Raw genomic sequence first — 25,990 nt, forward strand, 5'->3', positions numbered from 1 at the left:
TGATCACCCATAACCACTCTGTCTGTTTGCCCCTAACCACTCACCTGCCTACCTGATTGTGCCTAACCACTCGCCTGCCTGCCTGATTGCCCCTAACTGCTCACCTGCCTGCCTGACCACCCCTAACCACCTCTGCCTCGGCCCCCGCCACTGTGGCTTCATCCGGAAGGACATCCAGAATGACATCTGGAAGGTCGTTCGGCTGTCCGGTCTAATTAGCATATTACGCTTTTATTATTATAGATTATTGTTCAAAACCGGCATTTGCCCACCCCTCTATATAGAGATAGATTGTAGCTGTAGTTACAAACTTTAATAGGTCTATTCCCTCAAAAAAGGTTTTTGATATGAATCTAAGAGTTGTTTTTTCAGATTTGAATGTTATTTTTAACATGTACAGAAAACCTGACTTTAGTATATATTTGTGGTAGGTCTTCTAACCAGCTGGCTTTTCTCTAGGAGAGAAGACAACCAGGGCAGCTCTCAGCTGCCTTAAGTTTGCTGAGTCCTGGGAGACACTTCCCACCTCCAGCCAGAAACTTTGAGTGATTATTTTGAGGAAGGGCTTCTTCACACTTGTGCAAAGATCCTTAAAAGTTTTGTCGTTTTAGACTCTCTGATGCCACTTGAATAAATTTATTTGCAGGTGCTATATGTTTTTATAGTACCCCTGATTCCCTGCTTTGCAAAGACAAGCAAGTTTCACTTTTATATGTTTATAGTGTTGGCCCTTACCCGAAAAGAGACCGCTTTTTAAATTTTTTGTTTGAACAGATGTGTAAACAAAAGCATTGCTGCCTTGCAGACTTCATTAATTAAGGCGTAATGAAGGGGGAACAAATGAAAAGGTGCTTGCCTTTTTTAGGCTTTATGGCAGAGTTGGTGTGATCAGGTCAATGTGAGGGCCTGTGCCACATGGTATGCCCACGGCGGCACACGGCGGCAGTGACCACAGGGTGGCTTCTGAGACTCTGGGCCATTCTCAGGAGCAAGGTGCAGATCAAAGAGCTTTCCTGTGACAGGCAGATCCTCTGGGATCTCAGCATCCACACTTTAATTGCTCCTTCCACTCAGGCTTCTCAGTGGGTCAGAGCCAGAGGACCTTCTAATCATGCCTTCGAAAATATCCTTCCTGCTTCCAATTTTCTCAGTAACTGATCAAGCCTGATCCTATGGTTAAGGGAAAAACAGTACCTATGACTATTAAATATACACTGCTCTTTGTTCTATGTGTTCTGTCTGTAAAGTGTTTTCTAGAGAAACCAGCTCAGCAGACAGACTCATTCCAAAATTTGCTTAATAAAACATTCAGTAATTTCCGATAGCCGACTGTGGACAGCTGGCCCATCATATCGGGCTGTTCTGCTTCATTTTCTGTGTCTCCCCCCCCCCCCCCCCCCCCCCCCGCTCATCCGTGGGAGATAGATGAGCAGAGAAGAAATCAGCATTATCTGCACCAGCCATTGATTGGGTCTCCAGGAATTAGCCTCGAGGAGGTTGAGAAAGATGGCAGAGATTACGATCATATTTCGCCTGCCAAATGGAACTAGAGACTGTTCATGATTGCTTTGGAAACTTACTCTCCTTGACTGTAATATTTCTTGCCCCGTTTTTTATGGCGGGGGTGAGTATGGGAAAGATTGATCCCTATCAACTTTTCTCATTTCCTTGCTATTCCTACGTAGGTGTCCGCTACAGTTCTCCAGTCATTTATCTCCAAAATTATGTTTTACTTCAAAAACTATTAATAGAAAGAGTTTTTCTTTTCCTTAAATATTCTCTGCACTACCCCAGTGTGGTTTCCTAGTATATAAAGATAGATTTTATATACAGAAGAGTAAGTAGAAAAATGCTAATATGGCTGTGAGGTAGGGAAGAAGATTTACTTTTACATTTTCTCAGAACACTGACATCAAAGATTGCTATCTGCAAAGTTTTTAAGAGTCAGTTTATTTTTTCTCTTTCATATTGAAAATTTATATATAACTTATCTTTTTTTAAGTTTGCCTTTCAAAAACGACGAGTTCAATGAAAATAATGTAAGGTTTAGATCTGATGCCTTCAAATATAGACAGTGGGTCAATGGAAAAGAAAGTATATTATCAAAGATCATTTGAATGTTTCATACTGTTGGTCTGAAGATAAGGAACTTTCCTGGTAGAACTAATATAAACCTAAAACTTGATAGTAAGAAATGTTATACATAGACTCATAGATACAGAGGACATGCTAATGGTTGCCAGAGGGGAGGGGGCTGGGAAACAGGGTGAAAAAGGTGAAGGGATTAAGAACTACAAATTGGTAGTTACAAAATAGTCATGGGATGTAATGTACGGCACAGGGAATATAGTCAGTAATATTGCAACAACTATGTATGGTGCCAGGTGGGTACTTGAAATAGACTTTGTAAAGTATATGGTTGTCTAACCACTAGGCTATATACCTGAAACTAATATATTATTGCATGTAAACTGTAATTTAAAAATGAAATTTTTTTAAAAAAAGAAATAAGTTGTGCAGAATTGTACACAGTTGATTAGGTCTAGTGTGGATACACTTTGACTACTATAGAAGGAATTTTTTCCTATAAAAGTGCCCTCTCATTTATTATAATCTTAATATATGTCTTTTATAACTTAAAATAATCATAGTTTTTATTTTACAGAATATATATTATACAGCTTTAAATAGTAATTTTTATGATATATTTTCAAACACATTTTACAGATACATCAGAAAAATTAATAATAATTTTATAACTTTATCAAAATTAAATCAAAGCAGATATTTATGAAGTCTTTGAAGTGAGCCATTTCCAAGTTAAACATTTAATTGTGGGTAGGTGAGGAGACTATTTCAGCCAAAATATATTGGAACAATTACCAATTATAGAAATAATACATATTTAATGTTTAAATTTAAACAATTTTTATATTCTGAATTTATTTTAATAGCAAAAAATTACTTTTGTAAAGATAACATATTGTGTATTTAAGTTTTTAGTTAGATAAGTGAAATTAGGACTTATATAATCAGTCATAATCTACCCTTTACCCTTTTAGACCTATTTGACAGTGTCTGAAGGAGGTAGGGTTTCTCCTTTTGGAATTTGCAACTGACCGCTTTATATATTACTAGAGGCCCAGCGTATGAAATCGTGCACAGGTAGGGTCCCTAGGCCTCGCCTGCGATCAGGGCTATCTTCTGCCTGCTCGCCAGTCCCCCCCCCCGTCCAGCCCCGCCGCCGTCACCCACCCGGTTCTTCCGGTGACCAAGAGAACAGCCCACTCTGCCTTAGGTGCCTTGTGCCATCGAGGGGCACTTGGCCCTTTGCTCCCTTTAAAGAAGTAAAATTAACGCCCTCTCTCTGCACCTGTCTCTTCTCTCATGAATCCTTTCACGGCCAGCGTCACCAGCCAAAACCCTAACAATGACATGGGAAACTCAACCAGGAAGGGCCATGTCTGTGGGAGGAGGTGCAGGGAACCAGGGCTGCCCCCTTGCTCCTGCCCCGCCCTCCATCCCTCCCTGCCTGCACTGGCCCAGCCACCTAGCTTGGCCCCTCCCCATCACAGAACCAACCGCTCAGCTCAGGCTCTGGCCCCGCCCACCCCGCAGGGAGGAGCATGCGCAGTTTCTTGCAGACCAGGAAGTGGTTGTGGAGTAGGGAGGTGATGGGTTCTTCCTGAGGAGGATGTTTGTGCTTTAAAGCTGATGTTCTCCGGCCACCTCCCAGCAGGGAAGGCTGAGGATCGCTGCGGATGCCGAAGTCTTTGTTGAAGTGTCCGCACAGGAGGCTGTGCAGTGGAGGCGCCATGTTTCTTTCAGAAGAAACAGGATCGATGGGAGCCTGCGGGCCGGGGGAGGGACCAGGAGGTCTGTCTGCCTTGTGCCCGCTCGCCAGTGCCCAGTCCCGCTCCGCTGCCACCCAGCCTGGTTCCCCTTGGCTCCCCGTTGGCCATCCAGCGATGGGAGCCTGCAGGTTGGGGGAGGGGCCGAGAGGTGGTCAATGCTCCTCATAGTGACTGGTCCATCGGTTGTTCCGGTCCTTATGCTGTCATGGTCACTGGCCTTTTATTATATAGGATGTGTGTGTCCAAAGGAGAAAGATATGTTACTCATAAATTAGAATTATTACATCAGTATTCTCTGATAAATAAGCTTCTTAAGTAACCCCCATTTCCATGAAATAAATCTCATCATCAAATGGATTTTTAACTGTATGTTTATATTACCTAGAAATGATTACTGCATTCCTTACACTTACTGTTTTCTTTTTAGTAAAGATTCCATAAGTTGAATTTGATATTTTATACAAATACTATAGTAGAAATACCTAGCAATATCCAATAACTTATGGCAATAATCATGAACATAGCAATAACTAAGTTATAAATTATACTCTAACAGTGTCAAGCTTTCTAAAATACTTATTAGCAGAAATACTTATATTATACAAATACTGCACAAAGTTCTTATATTCATAATGTCTTTCTTATTATTAAAACTGTAAATCTTAAGAAGTAAACTTTCATCAGAATCACAGAATATAGAGGTGCTTTCTCAAGGCAAATTTTGATGGGTAATTTTGAAGAAACTTTTTAAGAAAAAGAATAATTAGGGAATTTTGCAAATACTGGGATTTCTGCTTCATGTTATGATCACAAAATTTCCTATCAATATAGACATAGTGTTCCATATTTTGGCCATTTTAAACCATGGGGAAAAGAGGAGTAGATGTATTTTGCTTTCTTGAGCAAGCAAACTCATCTAAATTCCTAATCTAGCTCATTTTACTGAATTTTTCGTTACTTGAGTCTTCATTACTGTTGCTACTTTATTGTGTTGCCTCCATATCATAGTGTTGCAGCTCTGACATACGTAGTAATGAATGAGTTTGAGTCCAGTTCACAAAACCAGAATCTTTTCATGTTGGCCACAGGCCTTGTGCTTTGCTTTATAATAAATTGTAACTGTCACTACAATTGTAATTGCACTATGTCACTATTTTCCTTATATCAGTTTTAAAGGATTGTAAAGAGATCTATTATAGAGGATTGCATCTGTGTTGTAATAGATACTATTGTAAAGGATATTATTTTACTATAAAGTAGTGAAACCAACTTTTATATCAAGAGCACTAAATGTTTATTAAATGAACAAAATTTGTTTCACAGCCTCCTTTCAGTAAAGTGTTAAAGTACCTACTAAAATTAAAATCTGAACCATTGAGCTCATGTGAGAGATGAATGCTTTTTCCTTTTCAATATTGTGTAAAATAATGAGGTTTTAAAATCCTATATAATAAAGAGCTAGTATGCTAATTAGACCGAACAGCAGAATGACCGTCCGGACAACCTTCTGGATGAAGCCGGGGCTGTGAGGTCCGGCCAAGGCTGCAAGGGGCTAAGAGGGCCGGTCGAGGCAGCCGGGGCTGCAAGGGCCTAGCCCCTTGCACGAATTTCATGCATCAGGCCTCTAGTGTGTAATAAGCGGCCAAAACAAAAAGATCCACGTGTCTGATAGGTATGGTTAGAAAGGCTGAATTTTCCTGGAGTTTATAAAATTAATTAATGAAAATGTATCTATACAAAATATGAGCTTTGTAATGCTTCTAGAGTGAAAAAGACCTCTCGTAATCATGTAAATAACTAAAAATTGCCATTTCCTGGCACAATATCTCCACGGCTTCAGAAATTGCAGTCTATGAGGAGGGGTGTTCTTGGTTGGCACAGTTCGTTCTTTCAGTTTACTCCCTTCATCCTTATGCAAACATTCCCATCTCTCCTTATAATAATGGACAGCTTTTCCTTAGAGACCATCTAAGATAATGAGTCTTTTTATGAGGAACTTTTTACATTCATCTTGTTTTCTTGTGATGTAAAATAAATGCTGCAAATCTCTTTCAAACTTATCTTTAAAGATCAGCATTTTTCTCTCCTTATCAATAATTTTTTAAGATTTAATAATTATATTTAGAAAAAGTACTTGCAACATGGTGTTTGTTCATATGAATCACGGTAGATTTTGAAAGAAGTCTATTTTCATTAGAAATGGTTTGTATTAACGGACAGATAGTTATGTCTTACTAGAGGCCCAGTGCACGGATTCATGCACTGGTGGGGTCGCTCGGCCTGGCCTGTGGGTATCGGGCCGAAACTGGCTCTCCGACATCCCCTGAGGGATCCTGGATTGTGAGAGAGTGCAGGCAAGGCCGAGGGACCCCACCAGTGCACAATTGGGACCTGGGAGAGACCGCGGGAGGGCTCCAGGGCATGTCCAGCCCTTCTCACCCAGTCCTGATAGGAGCCAGCCGGCCAGGGAGGGACCGTGGGAGCGCTCCAGGGCATGTCTGGCCCATCTCGCCCAATCCCAATTGGCTGGATCCCAGCAGCAAGCTAACCTACCAGTCACAGTGTCTGCCCCCTGATGGTCAGTGCGTGTCATAGTGACTGGTCAACAGTTGAATGGTCAGGCACTTAGCATACTAAGCTTTTATTATATAGGATGTTTTGTCTTATATTCAGTTTATTTCAGTAAAATGAACCTCAATATAAGTTAAAGAGATAAATAATTTCTTTTTAAAAGAAAAATCTATATGTGCTATCGTTTTAAAAAAAAACTAGGCTTGTCGCCCAGTCAGTGTGGTTCTGTGGATGAGCATCAGCCCATGAACCAAGAAGTCTCTGGTTCAATTCCCAGTTAGGGCACATTCCTGGGTTGCAGGCTCTTGTTTTTTTGTGATGTAAAACACAAGAGGCACTGATCCATGTTTCTATCTCTCCCTCTCCCTTCCTCTCTAAAAATTAATAAAAACGTATTTTTTAAAAATAAGCTTGTCAATTTTAAGTCCCTTAAACTTATTTTGTGTATGTTTATATGAGGGTATTTTGTATCTTTGTATTTCCTTTGTTCTCAATTGCAGAGCATGGTAATAGGATCATAACAGATACTTAGTAAATATTTGTAAAATAAAAAGCCATTCCCTACCCATATTCATTGATATATGGCACCTCAATTCCATTGAACTCCCATAAAAGAAACATAATATGTCATCAACTATCTTTGTCTAGTGAACTCTAATAGTTTTTGTATGTCTGGAAATTTTCTTAAATGATAGTTTAACTGAGTATAGAGTTCTAGATTGACAGTTTTTTTCTTTTTACATGTTGATGGTATTATCTCTATCATTTGGTGGTGGTAGTGATGGTGGTGGTGGTAGTGGTGTTAATGAGAAGGCTGCCTTTAGTTTGTCATTTCTTTGGTGGGATATCTTGTCTTTTCTTTCTGGTATTTTAAAGATACTCCTTTTATCTGTGATATAATAAGGCGCAATTTATTTTTTCTACTAGCGATTCTCCTTTTTTGGTTTGAGGATTCATGCCTTTAATTCTCTGCCATTATCTCTTCCATTTTCTCTCTTCTCTCTGGTATGTCCTCTGTCTCTTAATTTCTTTTTCTCTCCTTATTTAATCTCTGTACTGCATTCTCGGTAATTTTATTTTACAATTTTATCAACCATCATTGTAGGTAGAGCTGTTTAGTCTGTTGTTTAACCCATATTTTGAGTTTGTTTCTATATTTATTTTTAATTTCAAAGCTATATTTCCTTTTTATACTATATACTATATACTATATACTATATACTATATAGACTAGTATAAGCCTAAGCGACCGTCTGACTATTCGACCATCTGATCGGTAGCTATGACATGCACTGACCACCAGGGGGCAAGATGCTCAACGCAGGAGCTGCCGTGCTGCAGGTACTTGGCAGCTGTGGTTCTCAGGTGACGCACCCGGAACCAGAGAGGAGGGGGCCCAATTCCAGGATGCATCACCCGAGAACCATCCTCTCCCAATCCAGGACCCCTCAGTGGATGTCGGAGAGCCGGTTTCAGCCCAATCCCCGCAGGCCAGGCTGATTCATCCCCACCAGTGTATGAATCCGTGCACCGGGCCTCTAGTATAATATACAGTTCTTGCTGATGGATTCTATCTCTTTCTTTGTGGACATGCTAATGATTTAAAATCTTTTAGATGGCTTTATTTATGGTTTCTTAGATATATATTCTCACATTTGTTGCATCTGCCACTTTCATGATGGTGGGTTTTACATGATCCTAAATTGGAATCACAAGCATTCTCTAGATTATTGATGCCTTCCTATGGTATGTTTTTGTATTTAATCCCCCATTGAGATCTTATGATTTTCAGTGGTTCTGGGCCACTTCTTTGTTAGTTTTTAACTTAGATTTTCCATATCACCTAGGTTCTACAAAGTCAGATTCCACAAATGGCACAGGCTTGGCATTTCATTTTTTCACCAGTGATTCTGTCTAGAATAAGAAGGTAGCCTACTTCTATTCTATGTATACAGTTTGGGGTTTTCTTGCTTCAACTTGCAAATTGGATACCATTTTACCTGCTGCTGCATTTTTTTTGGATGACTGGTTTTTTTAATTCAGGAAATTAAAGCATTTTTTATCTCCCCTCCACACATGGGGAGATAAAAAATGCTTTAAACTATAACTTAAAACTCTATCCCTGGTGGCTACTGAGCTTCAGCTCCCCCTCACACTACTATCTTACTTCTTTGTTTTGGGCACCTAGAGATGTTCCTTTCTTAGTTTTAAACTCAAATATAATTTTATTGTCAAATTGTATCCAGTATTTCTTATAGGGGATGGTGACTTTCCACATATTTACTATACCATCTTGTCAGGGAAATTGCAGCCATATAGTTTAAATGTCCCACTCTTTTTAATAGTTATGTTAACCAAATAACCCATAGTCTCTAAATTAAATATGATTCTATCTATAATTTCAATTAACTGTAGTTAGCATCTTTAAGTCACTAAATATTCTTGTAACCCAGTAGGTAAAGTGGGATTTGTGAAAATGTTTTCTTATTTAATTATCACATAAAGATTATGATTTTTTTCTATTTGACTACTTACACTATTTACATAAAAAATAATTTTGAGAAAAATTACCAAATTAAAAATTTTAAATATCCCATTTTTATGGCATTATTTAAATAATCATTAATTTTCATTCTTATTTAGGATAGTGGATATCAGCATGCGTATCATAACATCTGATAATATCAGTTGGAGAATACATATTTGATTATTGAAAACGTAACACAGTCTCCTCATTTGACAAAAAAATTACTATTTTTTGAGACTTAATTTTGCTTCCTTCCCTTTTTTCAGACATATAGAGACAAAACGAAGGCAGATACATCGACACACACTAAAGAAGTTCAACAAGCAAGTGAAGGAGGCGTTTCATGTCCCCTTTACATTGCACACCCTGTGAGCCAGAAGAAGAAGGAAGTCTACCGTACAGACCAGACCACCTTCCTACTGGGAGAAACACCAAAAGGGGTTCGCAGGTATGTCACTATGACAACACTGGACTCTAAGAGCGATTCTCAAAGGAAATACAACTCCTTAGTAAAACAAACACATTATTTTAATGTTAACCATATCTGGCATCTGAATATTTCAGAAAAAAAATCTGAATTTGTACAACTTAAAAAATAAATTCCAATGTTTTAGATGTTTTTAGAAAGCTAATCTCTGAATTGATAAAAAAGAAAATCACTTTATGTAGGTAAATGAAATACTTAAGTATGTAATATTCATTCGCTTATTAAATATCTGTTGAACGCCTAATATGTACCCAGGCATTGTGCTGGGTACTGAATTTACAGTGTAAAAATAAAACAAAAAAAGAGTTTATAGTGCAGTGGGATGGGGTTTGGCATTGCATAAATTTCAAAAGTAAAAATAACATAAATAAGTAATTATATAATGGTACACTTGTTATGAGACGGGAAGGGTCAGGCCTCCTTGATGGAGAAAATGGGATCAGGAGGGGTGTAACTACCTTTCTCTTGGGTGGTCATGGAAGACTGCACTGCACAAGTGACGTTTACCGTGAGACCTGAGAGATAACTGGGCAAAGAACCAGAATAAGAACATCCTTGTGGAGGGAAGAGGTTTGATGTGTTTGAGGAACTGAGAGAAGACTAGTGCACTCAGTACTTAATGAACCAAGGAGGGAGTGGCATGAGATGAAGGGAGAGATGTAGATGGAGCTGGAGGATGCCGAGCCTGGTGGGCTGTGGGGAAGGTTTGGATGTTGTTCCAAGTGCAGTGGAAGGCTGTTGAAGCAGGATAGGATATGATGTATGTTTCTAAAACATTGTTCCAGCTTCTGTGTGGAAGAGGGCATCATGGACGAGGGGAGACCAGAAGAACTAATTAGACATGTGATGGTGGTTTGCAATAGGGTTGTTGCCATGGAGAAACAGCTAAATGAATGTGTTTGGTGTTGGACTGGTTGCTGAGAAAGGGAGAAGACAGAATAACTCCCAACTTTCTGTCTTGAGCAACAAGTTGGTTTTCCTGAACCAGGAAAACTAACAGAGAAACAAGTTTGGAGTTTAAAACAAAACAAAACACAAAACAGGAGTTCTCTTTGGCTCATATTAAATTTGAGGTTCTATGAAAATGTTGAATAGGCATTGGATTGCTCTTCTGGGATCTTGAGACTAGGATCTAAATTTAGAATCTGCATAGAGATTATAAATGGTGTTTGGACCCCTGGGACTGAAGAGCACAGGAAGGGAGCACGGAGGCGAGAAGGAGCCCCAGGACTGAGCCTGGAGGTGAAGGCGGCCTGTTGAGTAGGAGGCACAGTGAGGCCCGGAAGTCTGAGAGAAAAGGAGGGAGCTCTTACCTGAATCAAATGTTGTGGGAAGTGCCCCTGGAGTGGGCAGTAGAGAACACACTGGCTGCTCGGACCTGAGCAGTCTGAGTAGACAGTGCTGGGATGAGGTGGGCAAACAGTGAGTGGCCAGACCCGGGACAGCTCTTTAAGTTGGAATTTGAAATGTAGCCGCAGAAGGAGGGCATTGTGGGACCAAGGGTAGGTATAAATATTTCTCTCTTTTCCGTGTCCAGCGCAGCTAGAGAGCGATCCGGTTCCTAAGTAGGGGCGGCTGGGGATTGAGAAAATGAAAGAAAGAGACAGACACAGAGATAGAAGGAAAAAGCTGGGGCCGGGTGGGATAGCTGTCCTCTGATGGAGAGACAGTGACCAAGAGCTGATACAGCGCATTTATTTTATACAGCAAAATACCAGGGAGTTCTACTAAAGCCCAAAACGAGATTATGTGCATTCTTGTGACTTCTCTGTAATCATAACTTCTGTGTGGGCCCGGATAATCGTGTTTGTTCCTGGTGCTTGGCTGGATTTAGATAATTAAACCCACCCTCTCGCGCCTGGGCTGAAGGTCAGGCTGACAACACACCTGCCTCTGGCAAGGTATGTTTCCAGGGCATGGCTCTGCTGGGCACCGCTGGATTCAGATGACAATCAGCTCAGAGGCCTTTCCCAGGTGCTCTCTACAGGTAGGTTTTTTTAAAATTGGTAAGATAATAGAACCTGTGTGTATGTACAGGAAACAGACTAATAGGGAAAAGAAAGATCATGCCAGAGTGAATGAAAAGAGTGAAGTGCTGGAGGCAGGAGAGGGTAGGATCTAGGCCACTGGCCAAATGCAGTCTTTGCGAGGTCTTAACAGAGAAGAGGCTAATATGGGCACAGATACAGTGATATTTCCTCAGTTAAAGGACAATTAAAGTCATCAATTCAAAGGGAGCGAGATTTAGGGAGAGGAAAGTTGTGAAAGAGAGCATTTATAAAGTAGAAAAGCAAGCTTAGTGTGGGACTAGCCTTCCTGGGCAATGCAGAGTCCCCGTTTGAGAGCAAGTCCAGTAACACTCGGCATAACTGACTGCATCCTGGTCGAAGCAGCCTCCTCCCAGAGGGGCCGAGCGCAGGCAGGGGCCCGCAGCGCTGCGAAGGCGACGGCCTCGGCCAGCTGCTGAGGCACTACCAAGCCTTGGATAAATAACAGTCTTCACACATAAATACTAGAAAGACCAGGAGAGTGGATTTGGAGATGATTAATAAACAAAATAATACTACCTTGGTTGCTTCACGTGAAGTGAAAACTGGACCCTTTTAAGAGCATGCTGTTGCTTTCCAGCAAGGACATGAACGGTTTCCAGGACAGAAATTTGGAAGCTTGTGTTTGTTTATTAAATATTCTGTTGGCCGCAGGCATGGCTGCTGATCAGCCATAGTTTGTACCTGGGTTTGGAACAGTGAGGACTGGGGTGGGGGGGGACGGAGCCACGCTGTGCCCCTAAGGCCACGGCCATGAGGCACAGGGAGGATTGCCACTAAGATCAAAGGAAACAAACTTTATAGAGCCTGGTGGGAGTGGCAAAAGTAAGCTCTATTTACACACATTTTTTAAACATTTTACCCTCAGGATTCTGTTATGTGCAAAATTCAAACTGAAATTGGCATCCAGACCCCCCGTGGGTTTTCAGCCTGGTTCTCGGTGTTTTCTTCCCTTCTGTGCACCAGGGCCTCTCTCCCTGGAAGGCCTCCCCCCTCATCTTCGCCTCACTGGCCTCAGAGGACAGCGGAGAAGCCTTCCCCACCCCCGGGCCCACTGCCAGTCACTGGTTAGGTCCCTCTGGGCGCTGCACTGGCCCCGCCATGGGATTTCCCACTCTGCTCGGGCTTGACCTTCAGAAAGCCCTGGAAGACAGGGAACTAGGGCTTGTTCTGTTGTACAGTTCCTACCCCAGTGCCTAGCACATAAGAGGGTTCTATACATATTTGTTGAATGAATAAATGAATGTTTTAAGGAAATAGTATATAAGATATAGATGTAATTCTAAAACTTGGGCCGAAACCGGTTTGGCTCAGTGGATAGAGCGTCGGTCTGTGGACTGAAGGGTCCCAGGTTCGATTCCGGTCAAGGGCATGTACATTGGTTGCGGGCACATCTTGGTTGGGGTTAATTTGCATATTCGCTCTGATTGGCTGGTGGGTGTAGCGGAGTGATGGTTAATTTGCATATTACTCTTTTCTTAGATAGGATAACCATTATGACAGGTGTGAGGTGATAGCTCATTATGGTTTGCATTTCTTTGATGATTGGTGACTTTGAGCATCTTTTCATATGTCTATTGGCCATCTGTATGTCCTCTTTGGAGAAATATCTATTTGGGTCTCCTGCCCATTTTTTAATTGGATTCTTTTGAGTTTTTTGGTGTTGAGTTATATAAGTTCTTTATAAATATTGGATATTAACTCCTATCAGATGTATCATTGGCGAATATCTTCTTCCATTCAGTAGGTTGTCTTTTTGTTTTATTAATGGTTTCCTTTGCTTGCTGTGCAAAAACTTTTGAGTTTGATGTAGTTCTATTTGTTTATTTTTATTTTGTTTTCCTTGCCCAAGGAGACATATCCAAAAAAACTATGGCCATGAGCGATGTCAGAGAGTTACTGCCTATGCTTTCTTCTAGGGGTTTGATGGTTACAGATATCACATTTTAGTGTTTAATCCATTGTGAGTTTATTCCTGTGTACAGTGTAAGAAAGTGGTCTAGTTTCATTATTTGCACGTATCTGTCCAGTTTTCCCAACACCATTTATTGAATAGACTGTCTTGACCCCATTGTATATTCTTGCCTTCTTTGTCACCTATTAATTGACCATATAGGCATGGGTTCATTTCTGGGCCCTCAGTTCGGTTCCATTGATCTCTGTGTCTGTTTAAAGCCAGTAACATGTTGTTTTGATTACTGTGACTTTCTAGTAGAGTTTGTCTTCAAGAAATGCGATACCTCAACCTTTGTTCTTGTTTCTCAAGATCCCTATGGCTAGTCAGTGTCTTTGTGGTTCCATATGCATTTTAGGATTATTCGTTCTAGTTCTGTGGGAGAAAGAATAGCACCTCACCTTTTAGTTTAGCTGTCTATACTGAAATCGGACCAATTAGGGGAAGAAAGAATTTAGGTTTATAGTTTAGAACTTTTGTTTAGGCTCATCAAAAAGTTGTGTGAAATTCTATGCTATGTTTGTGTGGAAGAAGGGGAAAAAGGACAGAGAAGTAAAAAATTCTTATTTCTCAGAATGTTTTCTTTTCTATTTATTAAGACCCTTCTTTGACAATTTTATGAAACTTGAATGCAATATAGATTTTCAAATACAGATTATATGAATTATGATTCTCATGTCAGTCATAAATTGGCTGGCTGGAAGAGTAGTGTGCCAGGATCTCATAATTCCCAGGAAATACCTAATAGTATAAATCAGAATAATTTTTAAAGTTGGTGATTTCATGAGCTAAAATATTTTTTTTCACTAGTGTAAAGAAATAAGTCACATTCTGCTAATGTAAAATGCACTTTTATTATGGAATTAAGGTAGTATATACTAAAGGAATAAGATTGTTTGTTTCTACATTTCATGTTATGATGACAAGTTCTTTAGAAATAAAATGTAATAAAAATAACCACTGGTTTTGTTCATTAAATCTTCAGAAAACAATTTGAAGAAATGGCTTCTTATTTTAATTTGTCTTCTGTGAAGGAATTTGCTCAACATATAACTAACGCCACATCAGAAGAACGACAGAAAATGCTAAGAGACTTTTATGCTTCTCAGTATCCAGAGGTCAAAGACTTCTTTGTGGATTCTGCTGCAGGACTCGTTAAACCTGCCCACAAGTCAGGAAAGAGAGTCAGGAATAAGTCTGAAAAGGGAGAGTCTTCTATAAAAGAAAAGCTGCCAGACTCCAAAACTTTGTCATTTAGAGATTCTACCCAAAAAAATTCTCAAATTTGCAGCCCAAAAAGATATACGGGAAAATCAGTTAAGCCTCAAAGTCATGATTTCTGTAGAGAAGAGCTGCTTTCTAACAATGCAGAAACTCCGAAATTACCTATAAGCGCTGCCCAAGGGACTGACAGTGAAAAACACGGCCAAGTCTCCAAAGGTCCTACAGCGTCCGGTTCCCTGAACAGTAAGTCGGAAGCATGTGAGAGAAGGTTAGAAAATACCATAAAAGACCAGCAGGACCTCACAGGAATGGGCATTTCAAGAAATGAACCCTTTTTCGAAATGGAAAACAAAAAGATAAAAAATCCAGTGTTAGAAAAGATTTCTGTGGTAGGCTTACTGGGTGACACCTCTATTCTTGATGACCTCTTTAAAAGTCACGGGAACAGTCCCACACGACTGCCAAGGAAAAGTCTTTCAGGGCCCATGGCAAAAGCAAAACAGAGACCAAAAGATTTCTGGGACATCCTGAATGAGCAGAATGACGACAGTCTCAGCAAACTCACCGACTTGGCAGTGATAGAGACTCTGTGTGAAAAAGTGCCCCTGGCTGCACCCTCCAGGACAGAGGAGCGAGAAACTTCGCTTTGGAAATCAAACGAGAACTTTTTATGGAAAAAAGTAAATTCAAGTGATACCGATGAAAACACAACCAAAACGCAAGAATAGTATATAAATGTACAAACTGCTGCCATCAATGTTTGCAACACTCTTTCACCCTCATTATGTTAACTTGAACACACTTGTCAGCATATATTTTTATTAAACTCTTGCTCTAGGGTCATTTTTTAAGTCAAAAATATTATCATGTATTTTCTTTCCTTGATATCTTATTTGATCTTTTTAAAATTATGATTTTATTAATGTGATTTATTATAAAATGTGATTTTATTTATAGAATAAAATTAATTTTATTCCATAAGCAATAGAAACAATTCTGTATTTACCAGGAGACCTGGGCATCTCTCTTGCTTTGGAGAAGTCACGCGCCCTGCTTTACAGCTGTTTCCCAATGTGAAAGGTGGAAGGGTCGAATTTGATCAAGATGGGCCTCCTTCTAGTTTAAGAAGCTTTGGTTTACTCTCCCAGATCCCATTAAATCATAGGCCAGATGACGTTCACCCCCTGCCCAAATCAAGTGTACATTGAGGTGTTTCTTACTAACAGTTGGAAAATTATTACGTCAACTGTTTTCCTTTACCCTCAGTATCATGTCTACTGTTGTTAAATTACTGTAGGTGACAATAATTACTAGAAATGAGTATGTGGTATTATGTTAAAATAGTAAGTTTATAACTGCTCAAAATCAAAGGGTTAATGTATAACTTTACCATATGAGATATGATGCTGAAGTGGTATGATTATTACCTTAGCCCCAGGATGTCACTGTCTCAACTTTTCATACAACTACTAGGATCTAATCCCTGTAAAGCTTTGCAGAGTACTTTTGTGTTTCTTAAGTATAAAGAAATGAGTAAATATTTTATTTGAAACTTATATCCTGTTGGATTTAACTTAATACGGTGTACACCCAATGGAGTGTGCTCATTGCTGAATTCCTTCATCGGAAGCATTCGCTCAGCCCGAGTGGACTGTGCTAGGAGCTCCAGAGGTCCAGGCGCGACGCTCTCCGGTGACAGAGGGGACCCTGTCCGCGAAGCCTGGCGGGGCTGGCACCTGGCAGCCGACACCTGCAGCTTCTCTGGCCACATTCAGACGCACCGGAGCAGCTTCCCCCACTGAGCTCGCAGGCTGATTGGCGGGCGTTTCCCGAAAAGGGCGGTGAACCGGGCAGGGTGGTGCTCCGGGGTCCCTGTCACTGCATGGAGGGGAGAGGCCTTCCGAGGACCCGGGCTGAGGAGCCGCTGCTCAGAAATGACCCAAAAAAGTCAGAAAGGAATCTCTCCTCCAGGGACTGAGCAGCCGAGTGTGTTTTTTTGCTAGGGCAATGTTGGGGGCTGTGACATATATTTTACATCAGAGCAGTAGATATGTGTTCATACAGACATGATTGCAGGAGAAGGTTCATGAAATCATATTTACCCTTAAGGCATGCAGCATACTTGGGTATTTTCTCCTCGATTGCACTTTTGGCTCTTGTACATGCGTGTGTGTGTGTATGTGTGTTCTCATAACTCACAAAACTCATTTCATGACCCAATAATGATTGAGAACCACAGTTTGAAAAATCATTGTTTTAGGTTATGTAAAGTTTTTTTCTTCAGGGTGTTTTTTTTTTTTTTTGGGGGGGGTGTTTTGTTTTGTTTTGCTACTTGCAGCTGAGTTGTGTCAACTTATCTTATCATCTGCTACATTTCACCACCCAGGTGCTTGCTACACAATGAATGTTTGCAGTGTGCTAGACTTGACATAAATGTTCTCGGCCCCATGCGATCCATTGTACATGGAGCTCAGATAAGCAAATAGAAGCCTCTTCATCTCAGTGTGTATAACAGATGGTAGAGTTCAGGCATTTTAATAAAAGTGTGTCTTTCATAATATAAAATACCTTTAAATTTTGTACATGGACATGACCAAACAATCATAAAATTCTCATAAGAATATTAGCTCTATAGTCTTCAAATATAATAAAATACTATTAAAGAGATTGTCATCAGAAATAGTCAAAAGGGGAGCAAACGTACAGACCTGGAATTTAAATTACTTTGCGGCAGTTGCCGGCGACAGGTCTGTCTATCATCACTATGACGCAGCAGCAGTGCCACGCAGGGCGCAGGCCCCGTGTGAGAAGCCAGCTGGAAGGTTCCAGAAGGCACTGTGCAGCAGTGGGAGATCTGGGTCACCTCGATCCTGGGAGGCCACTGAGGTGACACTACGGATCCTTCCTGCCACACATTGTTGTGCCACCAGGTTCTGCCAACTAAACAGGTGGCCCCGGGCAAACTCTGGGGCTTCTCTCAGCCTCAGTTTCCCTTTTATATCTGAGAGGGACTGAATTAGTGGTATTCAAGCCTTTTTTTTTAAGCAGTTGAACTCTATCTTAATTGGAAGCTCAACTATTTAAAGCAATTAAAATGGAGCTCTCTGGGTTCAAGGAGTATCTCTGTGGCTCCATGAAGCACTAGTTTGAAAACCACAGGGATGAGGTCATTACTAAAAACCTTCCAAATTAAGTTTTGTGTGTCTATTTGCCACAATATGTCCTTTTTACTTCTCTTTAAAGCATTGGTAGTTTCTGGCTGCTAGCATTCCACACATTGTTTTGTTTTTAATCCTCTCCTGAGGATGTGCTTTTGGACTTGAGAGAGAAAGTTGATGTGAGAAGCATCGATCAGTTGCCTCCTGTATGTACGTGCCCCGAAGATGGAACTCACAACCTAGACATGTGCCCTGACCTGGAATTGAAGCCGAAACCTCTGGTGTATGGGATGCCGCTCCAACCAACTGAGCCACCTGGCCAAGACTCAACACAGTTATTAATATTGGAAACTGAGGCAAGATATTGAGAGGCTTTTGCACTTGAATTCCTCAGGGATCCCTTTAAGCCCTGAAACACTTCTTTGAGTCCATTAACATGGGCAGGTGGGTGACTGCCCCTTGTTCAAGGCCTAGAGCCTTGGTTTGCAGAGACAAGCTGGTAAAGGACTTCTGATCACCCCACAGAAAGCGAGAAAGCCACGTGCCGCGTAGGGTTGTTTTTAAATTTCAACGTGTGCAATTTTTAAATTCTGAAGTTATCCTTCCTGTATATTGAAACAACCCTGTTTTAATGACATGATCATAGTTTTTAGTCGTTTTCACTGTCCTTACCTGATATAAAGGTTGATAACCATATGTCAATTCCCAAAAGATTTTTTGACATTTATACTAGGCTATAAAACCCAAGAGGGTGGGATCGCTGCCTGCCCCAGAGGCCACTTGTGATCATACCAGGGCCGGAGTGGAGCGCCGCGGTCACTATGTCATAAGCACAGTCAGCAGTGAGTCTGGAACCGCCAAGGAAGTCGCATGGCTTGCCCAGAGCCCAGAGCGCCAAGTGCTTTCAGGCGCCTCACCTCATTGTCATTTAATCATCACTGATGTGTCTTGTTTCCCAGTTCCACCCCCACCTGCTTCTGCAGCGTTCCACCCACAGGGCTTCTGGGAGGCCTTGAAGGGGAGGTGGTAAGCTCAGGAACACGCCTTGGCACTGGTGACCTGCATGTAGCCTGTGTGACAGCCCTAACACTGTTCCCACCCCCACCCCCACCCCCACCCCCACGTATTCCATGTGGTGTCTGTGGCAGTGGGAAAAGCAGCTCACTTTTCTCTGAGGGCAACCGCCGCTGCAGAGTTTCAAGTATGAACACAGCCCTTGGGGCATTTGCACTTTGCCCCTCGGGGGAAAGATTCAGATTGGCCCTCCCTTGGGGAGTCAGAGGCTGTACGGGCCCAGCCCCTGCCCAGGCTTTTCAGGAGATTCCCGTTCGGGGGCTGAGGGTCAGCCCTGGACCCAGTTTTATTTTGAAGCTTCCCAACAACTCTGATCGGCTCCTTTGTCTAAGACGTGGTCACTGGCCAGGACCAGGTGGTTGACCTTCTCCCTGCTTCCGAGCCCGTCCCAGCCCCGTGCGAGGCCAGCAGACATGCCCCGAGCCCGGCTGGAGCCACCTGCTTTTCCAAGCCCCAGCTTGTTCTGGTCCCGTAAAGATACCCACACACTGCCTTGTTTCTCTAACTAGACTTCAGCATAGACTTGGTTTGCCTTGTGGCGGGTTAACGGATTATGGTGGTTATATTTAGCCTCTAAATGTCCAAATGTAAGACCAGTCTTCATTATATGAGTATGATGCCTTTCTGTCACTGACACTGATGATGTCCAGTTGACTTTTTTGTTTGTTTGTGTTTTTCCTTATCAGAGGACCGTCCCCACGTGATGTTGGGAAGGGAGAGAGAGAAACATCATTCATCCACTGCCTCCCATATATGCCCCAGCCAGGACCAGGGCTCAAACCTCAGCCTGCGGATGTGCCCCGACTGGGATCAGACCCTCGACCTTCAGGTGCATAGGACAACGCTCCAGCCAACAGTGACACCTGCCAGCGACCAGTTGACATTCTTGCTTGGTTATGCACTGCTCTCTCTCATAGTTAGAAACCAAGAATGCATCTTTCTGTAGACATCAATTTGGCTACCTAAATGCCCCCCCCACCCCACCCCCGCATCTCATTGAAAGAAATAGCCGAGACTATATTCTTTTAGCTTATCTAAGGGGGAAAGTATGCATCTCTGAATTTCTTGTTTCTCATGAAACTCTAGTAAGTCATCTTGTCAAACTAGAGCATGAATTAGTCGTCCCCAAATATCTTTTACCTTTGGAATTTATTTTATCTAAAGTAAGACATGCTTATAGACTGAAAGAGAGACTTCAAGAGAAGGCTCATGATAGCTAATTCATAGTTTTGACTTTCCTGAAACTATTATTAAAGCATTGATCAAAACTCTTACTTTTTCAAAACATAAATGCCAACACGTGCTGCATAAGAACCTCTGCTCTGACGTGATCAGACTCCACCTGCCCTGCTCTCCTGCCAGCGCCCTCACGGTGCTTGCAATGGCAGACTCTCCCAGCCAGGAGGCCAGGACTCGCTGCCCTTCTCCCACTGCCAACGCCCCACCTGGCCTGCTGGCAAAGCGCCGGGCTCCTCTGGGTCAGCCTCTGACCCCGAGTGCATCCCTTCTCCTCAGGCACCCAGGTCACAGATCCCGTGGCGCTCTCCATGTCCAGCAACCTATAGCTTTCCCTTCGCAATCCCTCTCCCCAACACTGCCTCGAACTCAGGCCCCTTCACTCCGCCGCCCCCACCCCGGTTTACTAGATGCCTCACTCTTGCTCCACTTGCGTGGGGAGATCCCATCAGGAAAGTTCAGCGGCTGAGCAAGTGGGAGGAAGCTCGGATTCCTGGGGCACGCAGAAGCCAGACGGCCGGCAAGCCGCCTCGGCAGCAATCCCCGGACCTGCCAGAACAAGGCAGCAGCAGCCGCCGGCGGCCCTGGCAGATGTGCCATGGCCCTGAAGGGCAGACCTGCCAGGCTGCCCTGAAAGGCCAGCAGCGCCTGCAGCCCCTAGGGCACGCAGCGCGCCCGCCCCGCCGGGGACCACCGGGGAATGTCAGGGCCAACAAGCCGGCTGGGAAGCTGTGTCCCCGCAGAGGGCATGTGCGTAAGGGCACAGACCCAGCGAGGCACCCAGGCACGGGTGGTGCTCCCTGCGTGCTGGAAGCAGGGTGGGCTGCCAGAGTCCAGGAGGGAAAGGAACGTGCTTGGCTGGGGTGGTCAGGAAAGGCCACCCCGAGTCTGGGAGGGGCGGGCGGCCAGGCCTGAAAGAACGGGAAGGCCTCTCCGGGCCTCTGGGCCTTGAGAACCCCGGACAGCAGGAATGACTGCGGCCTAGCGAGAAGGTCCGGGTTTGGGATTGGCCAAATATAAAAAGCCTAACCTCCAAGATGGGGGGTGGGGGGGGGGTAGGGGGGGGCACAAAAGGGCGGAGAGAGAGCCAGACCTGGAGTCCTAGGTGGGGGATCCCCAGCGGCACTGAGGCTTCCTGCTGAGTCCGGGGAGTGGGGGGCCCTTCGGCCTTTCCTCCCTGCCTGTCACTGAGGGGGTGTGGCCACCAGGAGTGGCTGCTGCTCGGCCTGCGCCCCAGTCCCCCAGCACCTCGCCCTGGTCCCGCCTGGCCCTCCAGCAGGCCCGCGCACCTCAGAGAGCGTGTGTCGGTAGAAACTGCTTCCAGTAAGTAAAGCGCATCGGAACCTTCCTCCGTGAGCTTCCAGCAGGCCACCTGCCCGCTGAGGCTCTGGGGGGAAACCTCTGCGGGCCTCCATCCGGGCTGGAGATCACCGCCCACCCGCAGCCCCGCAGGACAGCACCTGCTCCTCCGGCCCAGGGTTCCCTCCCTTTGGAGAAAGGAGAGAGCAGGCTGGTGAAAGGCGCTCCGGCTGCAGCGAGGGGCACAGGAGAGCACACTCCGGGGCGGAGCGGCCAGCCTCAGCGCCCCCAAGTCTCCAGGGGCGCGGGAAGCGACGGGGTGCGTCCACCGCGAGCAGGGGAGCGAGGAGGGGCACCCCGTGGTGGGCTTTTGCCTCCCACCGGGTTCCAGGCGCTGGGCGCGTGTGATCGCCCCCACCCCTGGGTTTGGGGGTAGGCGCGGGAGTTGGCGGAGGCGAGGAGAGGGGCGGATCCTGGCTGGCGGCGGGCGGTGGGGAAACCGGGTCGCGATGGGCGGGGCCGGGGAGTCCAGGCCGGAGGTGCGCGGACGCCTCAGGGGCGCACAGACCCGTTAGCAGCGCGCAGCCTGCAGCCCGCGAGGGGCTCCGCGCGCGGACACACTCCGGTCCTGCGGGGTCAGAATTTGGGTTGTGAAAGGCGAGCCCCTCCGCCAGCCGCCAGCGGGACTGGTGGGACCGGGCCCAGAGGGTCCCCTCCCCCGCCGGGGGCGCCGTCCCCTCTGGCCACTGAGGGCGCGCCGGGGTGTGAATGTCGGCGGTTCCTGGGTCTGGCCCGCGGCCCCTGGGGAACCAGCCTCAGCCTGATCCCCAGCGCATCCAACTGAGCCCTGGGAGGCGGGAGGCGGAGAGGGAGCTCTGACTGGGACGGGAAGGGAGGACGGGAGGAGGGAGGGAGGGAGGAAGGACGGGAGGGAGGGAGGAAGGGAGCTCAGCGAGATGGACCTCCTGGCCCGTCCCCAGCGCGTCGTCAGCCCGTGGCTCTGGTCGGCCCCGCTGACACCGGGAAGCTGCGGGTCCATGGAGGAAAGCAGGCCCCAGGTGCACGAACTCTTCCACCGCCAGCCTGAACCCCACTCCCCGAGGCCTCTGGGCCTCAGGTCCCCCGCCACGGCTCCTGCCCACACCCCCTAAGACCTTCCCTGCCGCGGCTTCCCTGCCTTCCAGGTCCTCCCGCCATCCAAGCCGGTGCCCTCGGCCAAGGGCCCGGCCCCAGCCTGTTCTCAAGCCCCAGAGAGAAGTCTCCAAAATACTCCCCAAACCCCAGGCCCAGGGCCCAGAGCTCCGCCCTCGACCTCCCACCCGGATGCCTGCAGACGCCTCCCTGGTCCTAGGCTTTAGCCTCCATCCTCCCCAATCCGTCCTCCACACAGCTCCCCCGCCTCCTCTCCAGGAGCAGGAGCAGGAGGAAGCCCAGGCCTCGGGCTGGGCACGCACACTTCCTTGGGGAGCGGCCGGGGCAGGGTGCGGGGGCAGGGGCTCAGGGTTATCGAGGACTTACTATGCCACTTGTTACACACTTTCTCGCCTAACTGCCCAGTAGCCTCTGGGCATTATTATCTTCCGTGCTTTACAGGCCGTGCCCTGAGCCTTTCTCCATCACAGCAGCGCCTTCCGCTGGAAGCCCCCCCCCCCCCCACACACACACACACTTCCCAGCAAGCGGGGGACCACAGCGCCCGCTGTGCCCGGAGGCCCGGGGGCAGGGACGTCAGTAACCGAGGGGATGGGCAGGTGGCTGTCAGGCCGGGTTTGGTCCGGAATTCCTCAGAAGCCCGTTGCTCCTCCACCTGCCGGTCCTGGGTTAGCATCCGAGCTCTGGACGGACAGGTTACACCGTGTCTACATTTGGCGCCTCCTGGTGCTCACCTGACAGCCTCCGCTGCCCTCCTCTTCCTGGGCAGCGTCCCGAGACACCGCAGGTGTCCCCACCCCGGGACAGACTTGTGACATTCTCCTCCCTTTCCCACAAACGGGCTCCTGGGAGCCCTGCATACCCCGTGCCCGCCCCAGCCCTGCCAAGCACCAGGCTCCTGCCACTGCCTTTGCATGTGAATGAGGCCCTGTCTGGGCTGCCTTTGTCCTGAAGGGGCGGGATTTCTATTATTAATTCCTGGCTGGGAACTCGGGAGTCAGCAGTGGCCCCCCTTCCGGGACCCACACATCACACCACAAGGGTCCCTGGCCCCGCTTCCTGCATAAGAATGAGGCGATTCCTCCCACCTGCCCGACCGTGACCCTGCTGCAACGGGCAGAGACCTACAGTGAACAGGGACCATCTGTTTGCGCTTATTTCTGCGAACGTATCTATTCGGTAACACTTTCGCTTTTTTTTTCTTCCTGGAATACACTTCCTACTAGAGGCACTGTGGCTTCTTTATGTAATTTTTTAAATGACTGTTTCTGAAGCTCCATAAGGTGAGACGCAAAGGCCAGAGGCACTGTGGCTTCTTTATGTAATTTTTTAAATGACTGTTTCTGAAGCTCCATAAGGTGAGACGCAAAGGCCGTAGAGAGCGTGGGTCCTCCTCACCCAGGGCATGCGCTGCTGCCCCTCACTGGGCTTGTGCAGAGACTGCCTGTTGTGGGGTCGAACCCTGGAGTCAGAATAAGACCACCAGAGGCTGCTGATTGATTAAAAAAAAGCAGGCAAGGATTTATTGAACTGGCCAGGACGGCCGCGAGGGCACCACACGCAGGTGGCCACCCTCACAACCGCTCTGTCCCAGGTGTAGGCAGTCCTTTCAAAGGTCCAAACCACAAAATTTTCCCTTTGTTCTAAATTCTAAATTCTAAATGCTGGGAACAGCCTGCAGGGGCGTTCTAACAGCGCTCTAACAGCCCTGACTGCCCATCCAAGAGAGAGCGGCTTTCTCCTTCTCAAGATGGATTGTTCGAGTGGGGGATGCTTTAGTATCAGCGCTTATCTACAGAGACGTCGCAAGCATCCTTGGTAACGTCACATCTATTTTCTTAAACGAAGTGCTTCCCGGAAATGACCTGAAGTACCACCTCGAAGGCGCTCACTATTGCTCCAGGAGCAGGGACTCAGCTCCGGGACGCTCCTAGTCTAGTTGCTTCAGAAATGGGCAGATCCTGCTGGACATTATTGGAATGTGGCCCTATCTTGCGAAAGCAGGTTTTTACAGAACAGAACCAAGCGGACTCAGTAATCTCTAAAGGTTATCTACAGTTTCTACTCCTGGAGCTACTGAGTCAATGGGAATCAATCTCTTGTGATTCTGGTCCACAGGCACAGGAAAATTACCTCTGTGAGTCTCCAGGTCTCAGTCTGGAAGCTGAGGTAACCACCCTATTGTCCAAGCAAGCAAGTGCGTGCAGAAGCCAGAATAGCAGGGTTAAAATTCAAACAGCAGTTTTTACCTAAGTATGGTTGCTACCATACTTCACTGCCCACACTTTTATAAACCGGTTTTATTTTTCAACTGTGTTTTTCATTAATGCTTTCTGTGTTACCACTAAGAAGTATACAAACTGATGCTTCTTTTTAAAAAAATATATTTTTATTGATTTCAGAGAGGAAGGGAGGGAGAGATAGACAGAAACATCAATGCTGAGAGAGAATTACTGATCCGCTGCCTCTTGCACGCCCCCTACTGGGGATTGAGCCCACAACCCAGGCATGTGCCCTTGACCAGAATCAAACCCAGAGGCCGATGTTCTATCCACTGAGCCAAACCAGCCAGGACTACAACTTGATGCTCTAAACAGAATTAACGCAGTTTCAGAATGGAGCTCTGAGACTGTCAGCAGACAGTGCAGTACCCAAGCTCCATTACTCAAATGGGGGTGGGGCAGGAATGAGGAGGTGTCCTCAAACCGAGACAGAAAGATCTCCATCTCCTCTGGGTGCAGAACAAGAAATCTGGAGGATGTGAGATACACAAGAATTAAATAAGACTTGAGACATCCAGATGGGAGGCGCTGTTGGGTGCCGGAATCGGTAAAAGCAATAGCCACATGCTCTAACAGCCCTGGCTGCCCATCCAAGAGAGAGCGGCTTTCTCCTTCTCAAGATGGATTGTTCTAGTGGGGGATGCTTTAGTATCAGCGCTTACAACAGAGACATTTCAGGCGTCCTTGGTAACGTCACATCTATTTTCTTAAACGAAGTGCTTCCCGGAAGTGACCTGAAGTACCACCTCGAAGGCGCTCACTATTGCTCCAGGAGCAGGGACTCAGCTCCGGGCCACTCCTAGTCTAGTCGCTTCAGAAACGGGCAGATCAGCGTGCACCATGCAACCCCAAAGCTTTCCTGCCCTGGTCAGGGTCCCTGTCTCAGCCTTTTTTCTTCCCATCCTTTGGTGACGGTGCTAGTGGCGACCACACAGAGAAGGAATAACAGATGGGTACAGGGAAGGCAGGGACCAGGGTTATGAAAGCTGCCCCACGGGTCTGCGCGTACTCGGGAAAGAATTCACCTTGCTTCCCTGGGTGGGATGAGGTGGCCTGTGACATCACACGGTGAACCACTCGTGACTGTGCTCGCTTCCCGGTGCTGTGCGCCTGGCTGCCCTGGT

The 25,990-nt window shown here is 45.6% G+C and overlaps 1 protein-coding gene across 3 annotated transcripts in view; it reads left to right on the forward strand.

Annotated features, from left to right (window-relative positions):
- Positions 1 to 16,216, forward strand: part of ERCC6L2 (ERCC excision repair 6 like 2) — a gene marked incomplete at its 3' end in the record, with an annotated part of 180,817 nt that extends 164,601 nt beyond the window's left edge. For 2 of the 3 annotated variants that reach the window (XM_079790097.1, XM_079790098.1), the window contains 2 exons: positions 9,219 to 9,400; positions 14,427 to 16,216. In XM_079790097.1, coding sequence (XP_079646223.1) covers positions 9,219 to 9,400; positions 14,427 to 15,393 — 1,149 coding nt within the window. The remainder of the gene's footprint in view (positions 1 to 9,218; positions 9,401 to 14,426) is intronic. The other variant, XM_079790099.1, reaches the window with a different exon arrangement.
- Between the last annotated feature and the right edge of the window lie 9,774 nt (positions 16,217 to 25,990).

This window comes from Cnephaeus nilssonii (assembly GCF_951640355.1).
Source record: "Cnephaeus nilssonii genome assembly, chromosome: 14".
Classification (NCBI taxonomy): domain Eukaryota; kingdom Metazoa; phylum Chordata; class Mammalia; order Chiroptera; family Vespertilionidae; genus Cnephaeus; species Cnephaeus nilssonii.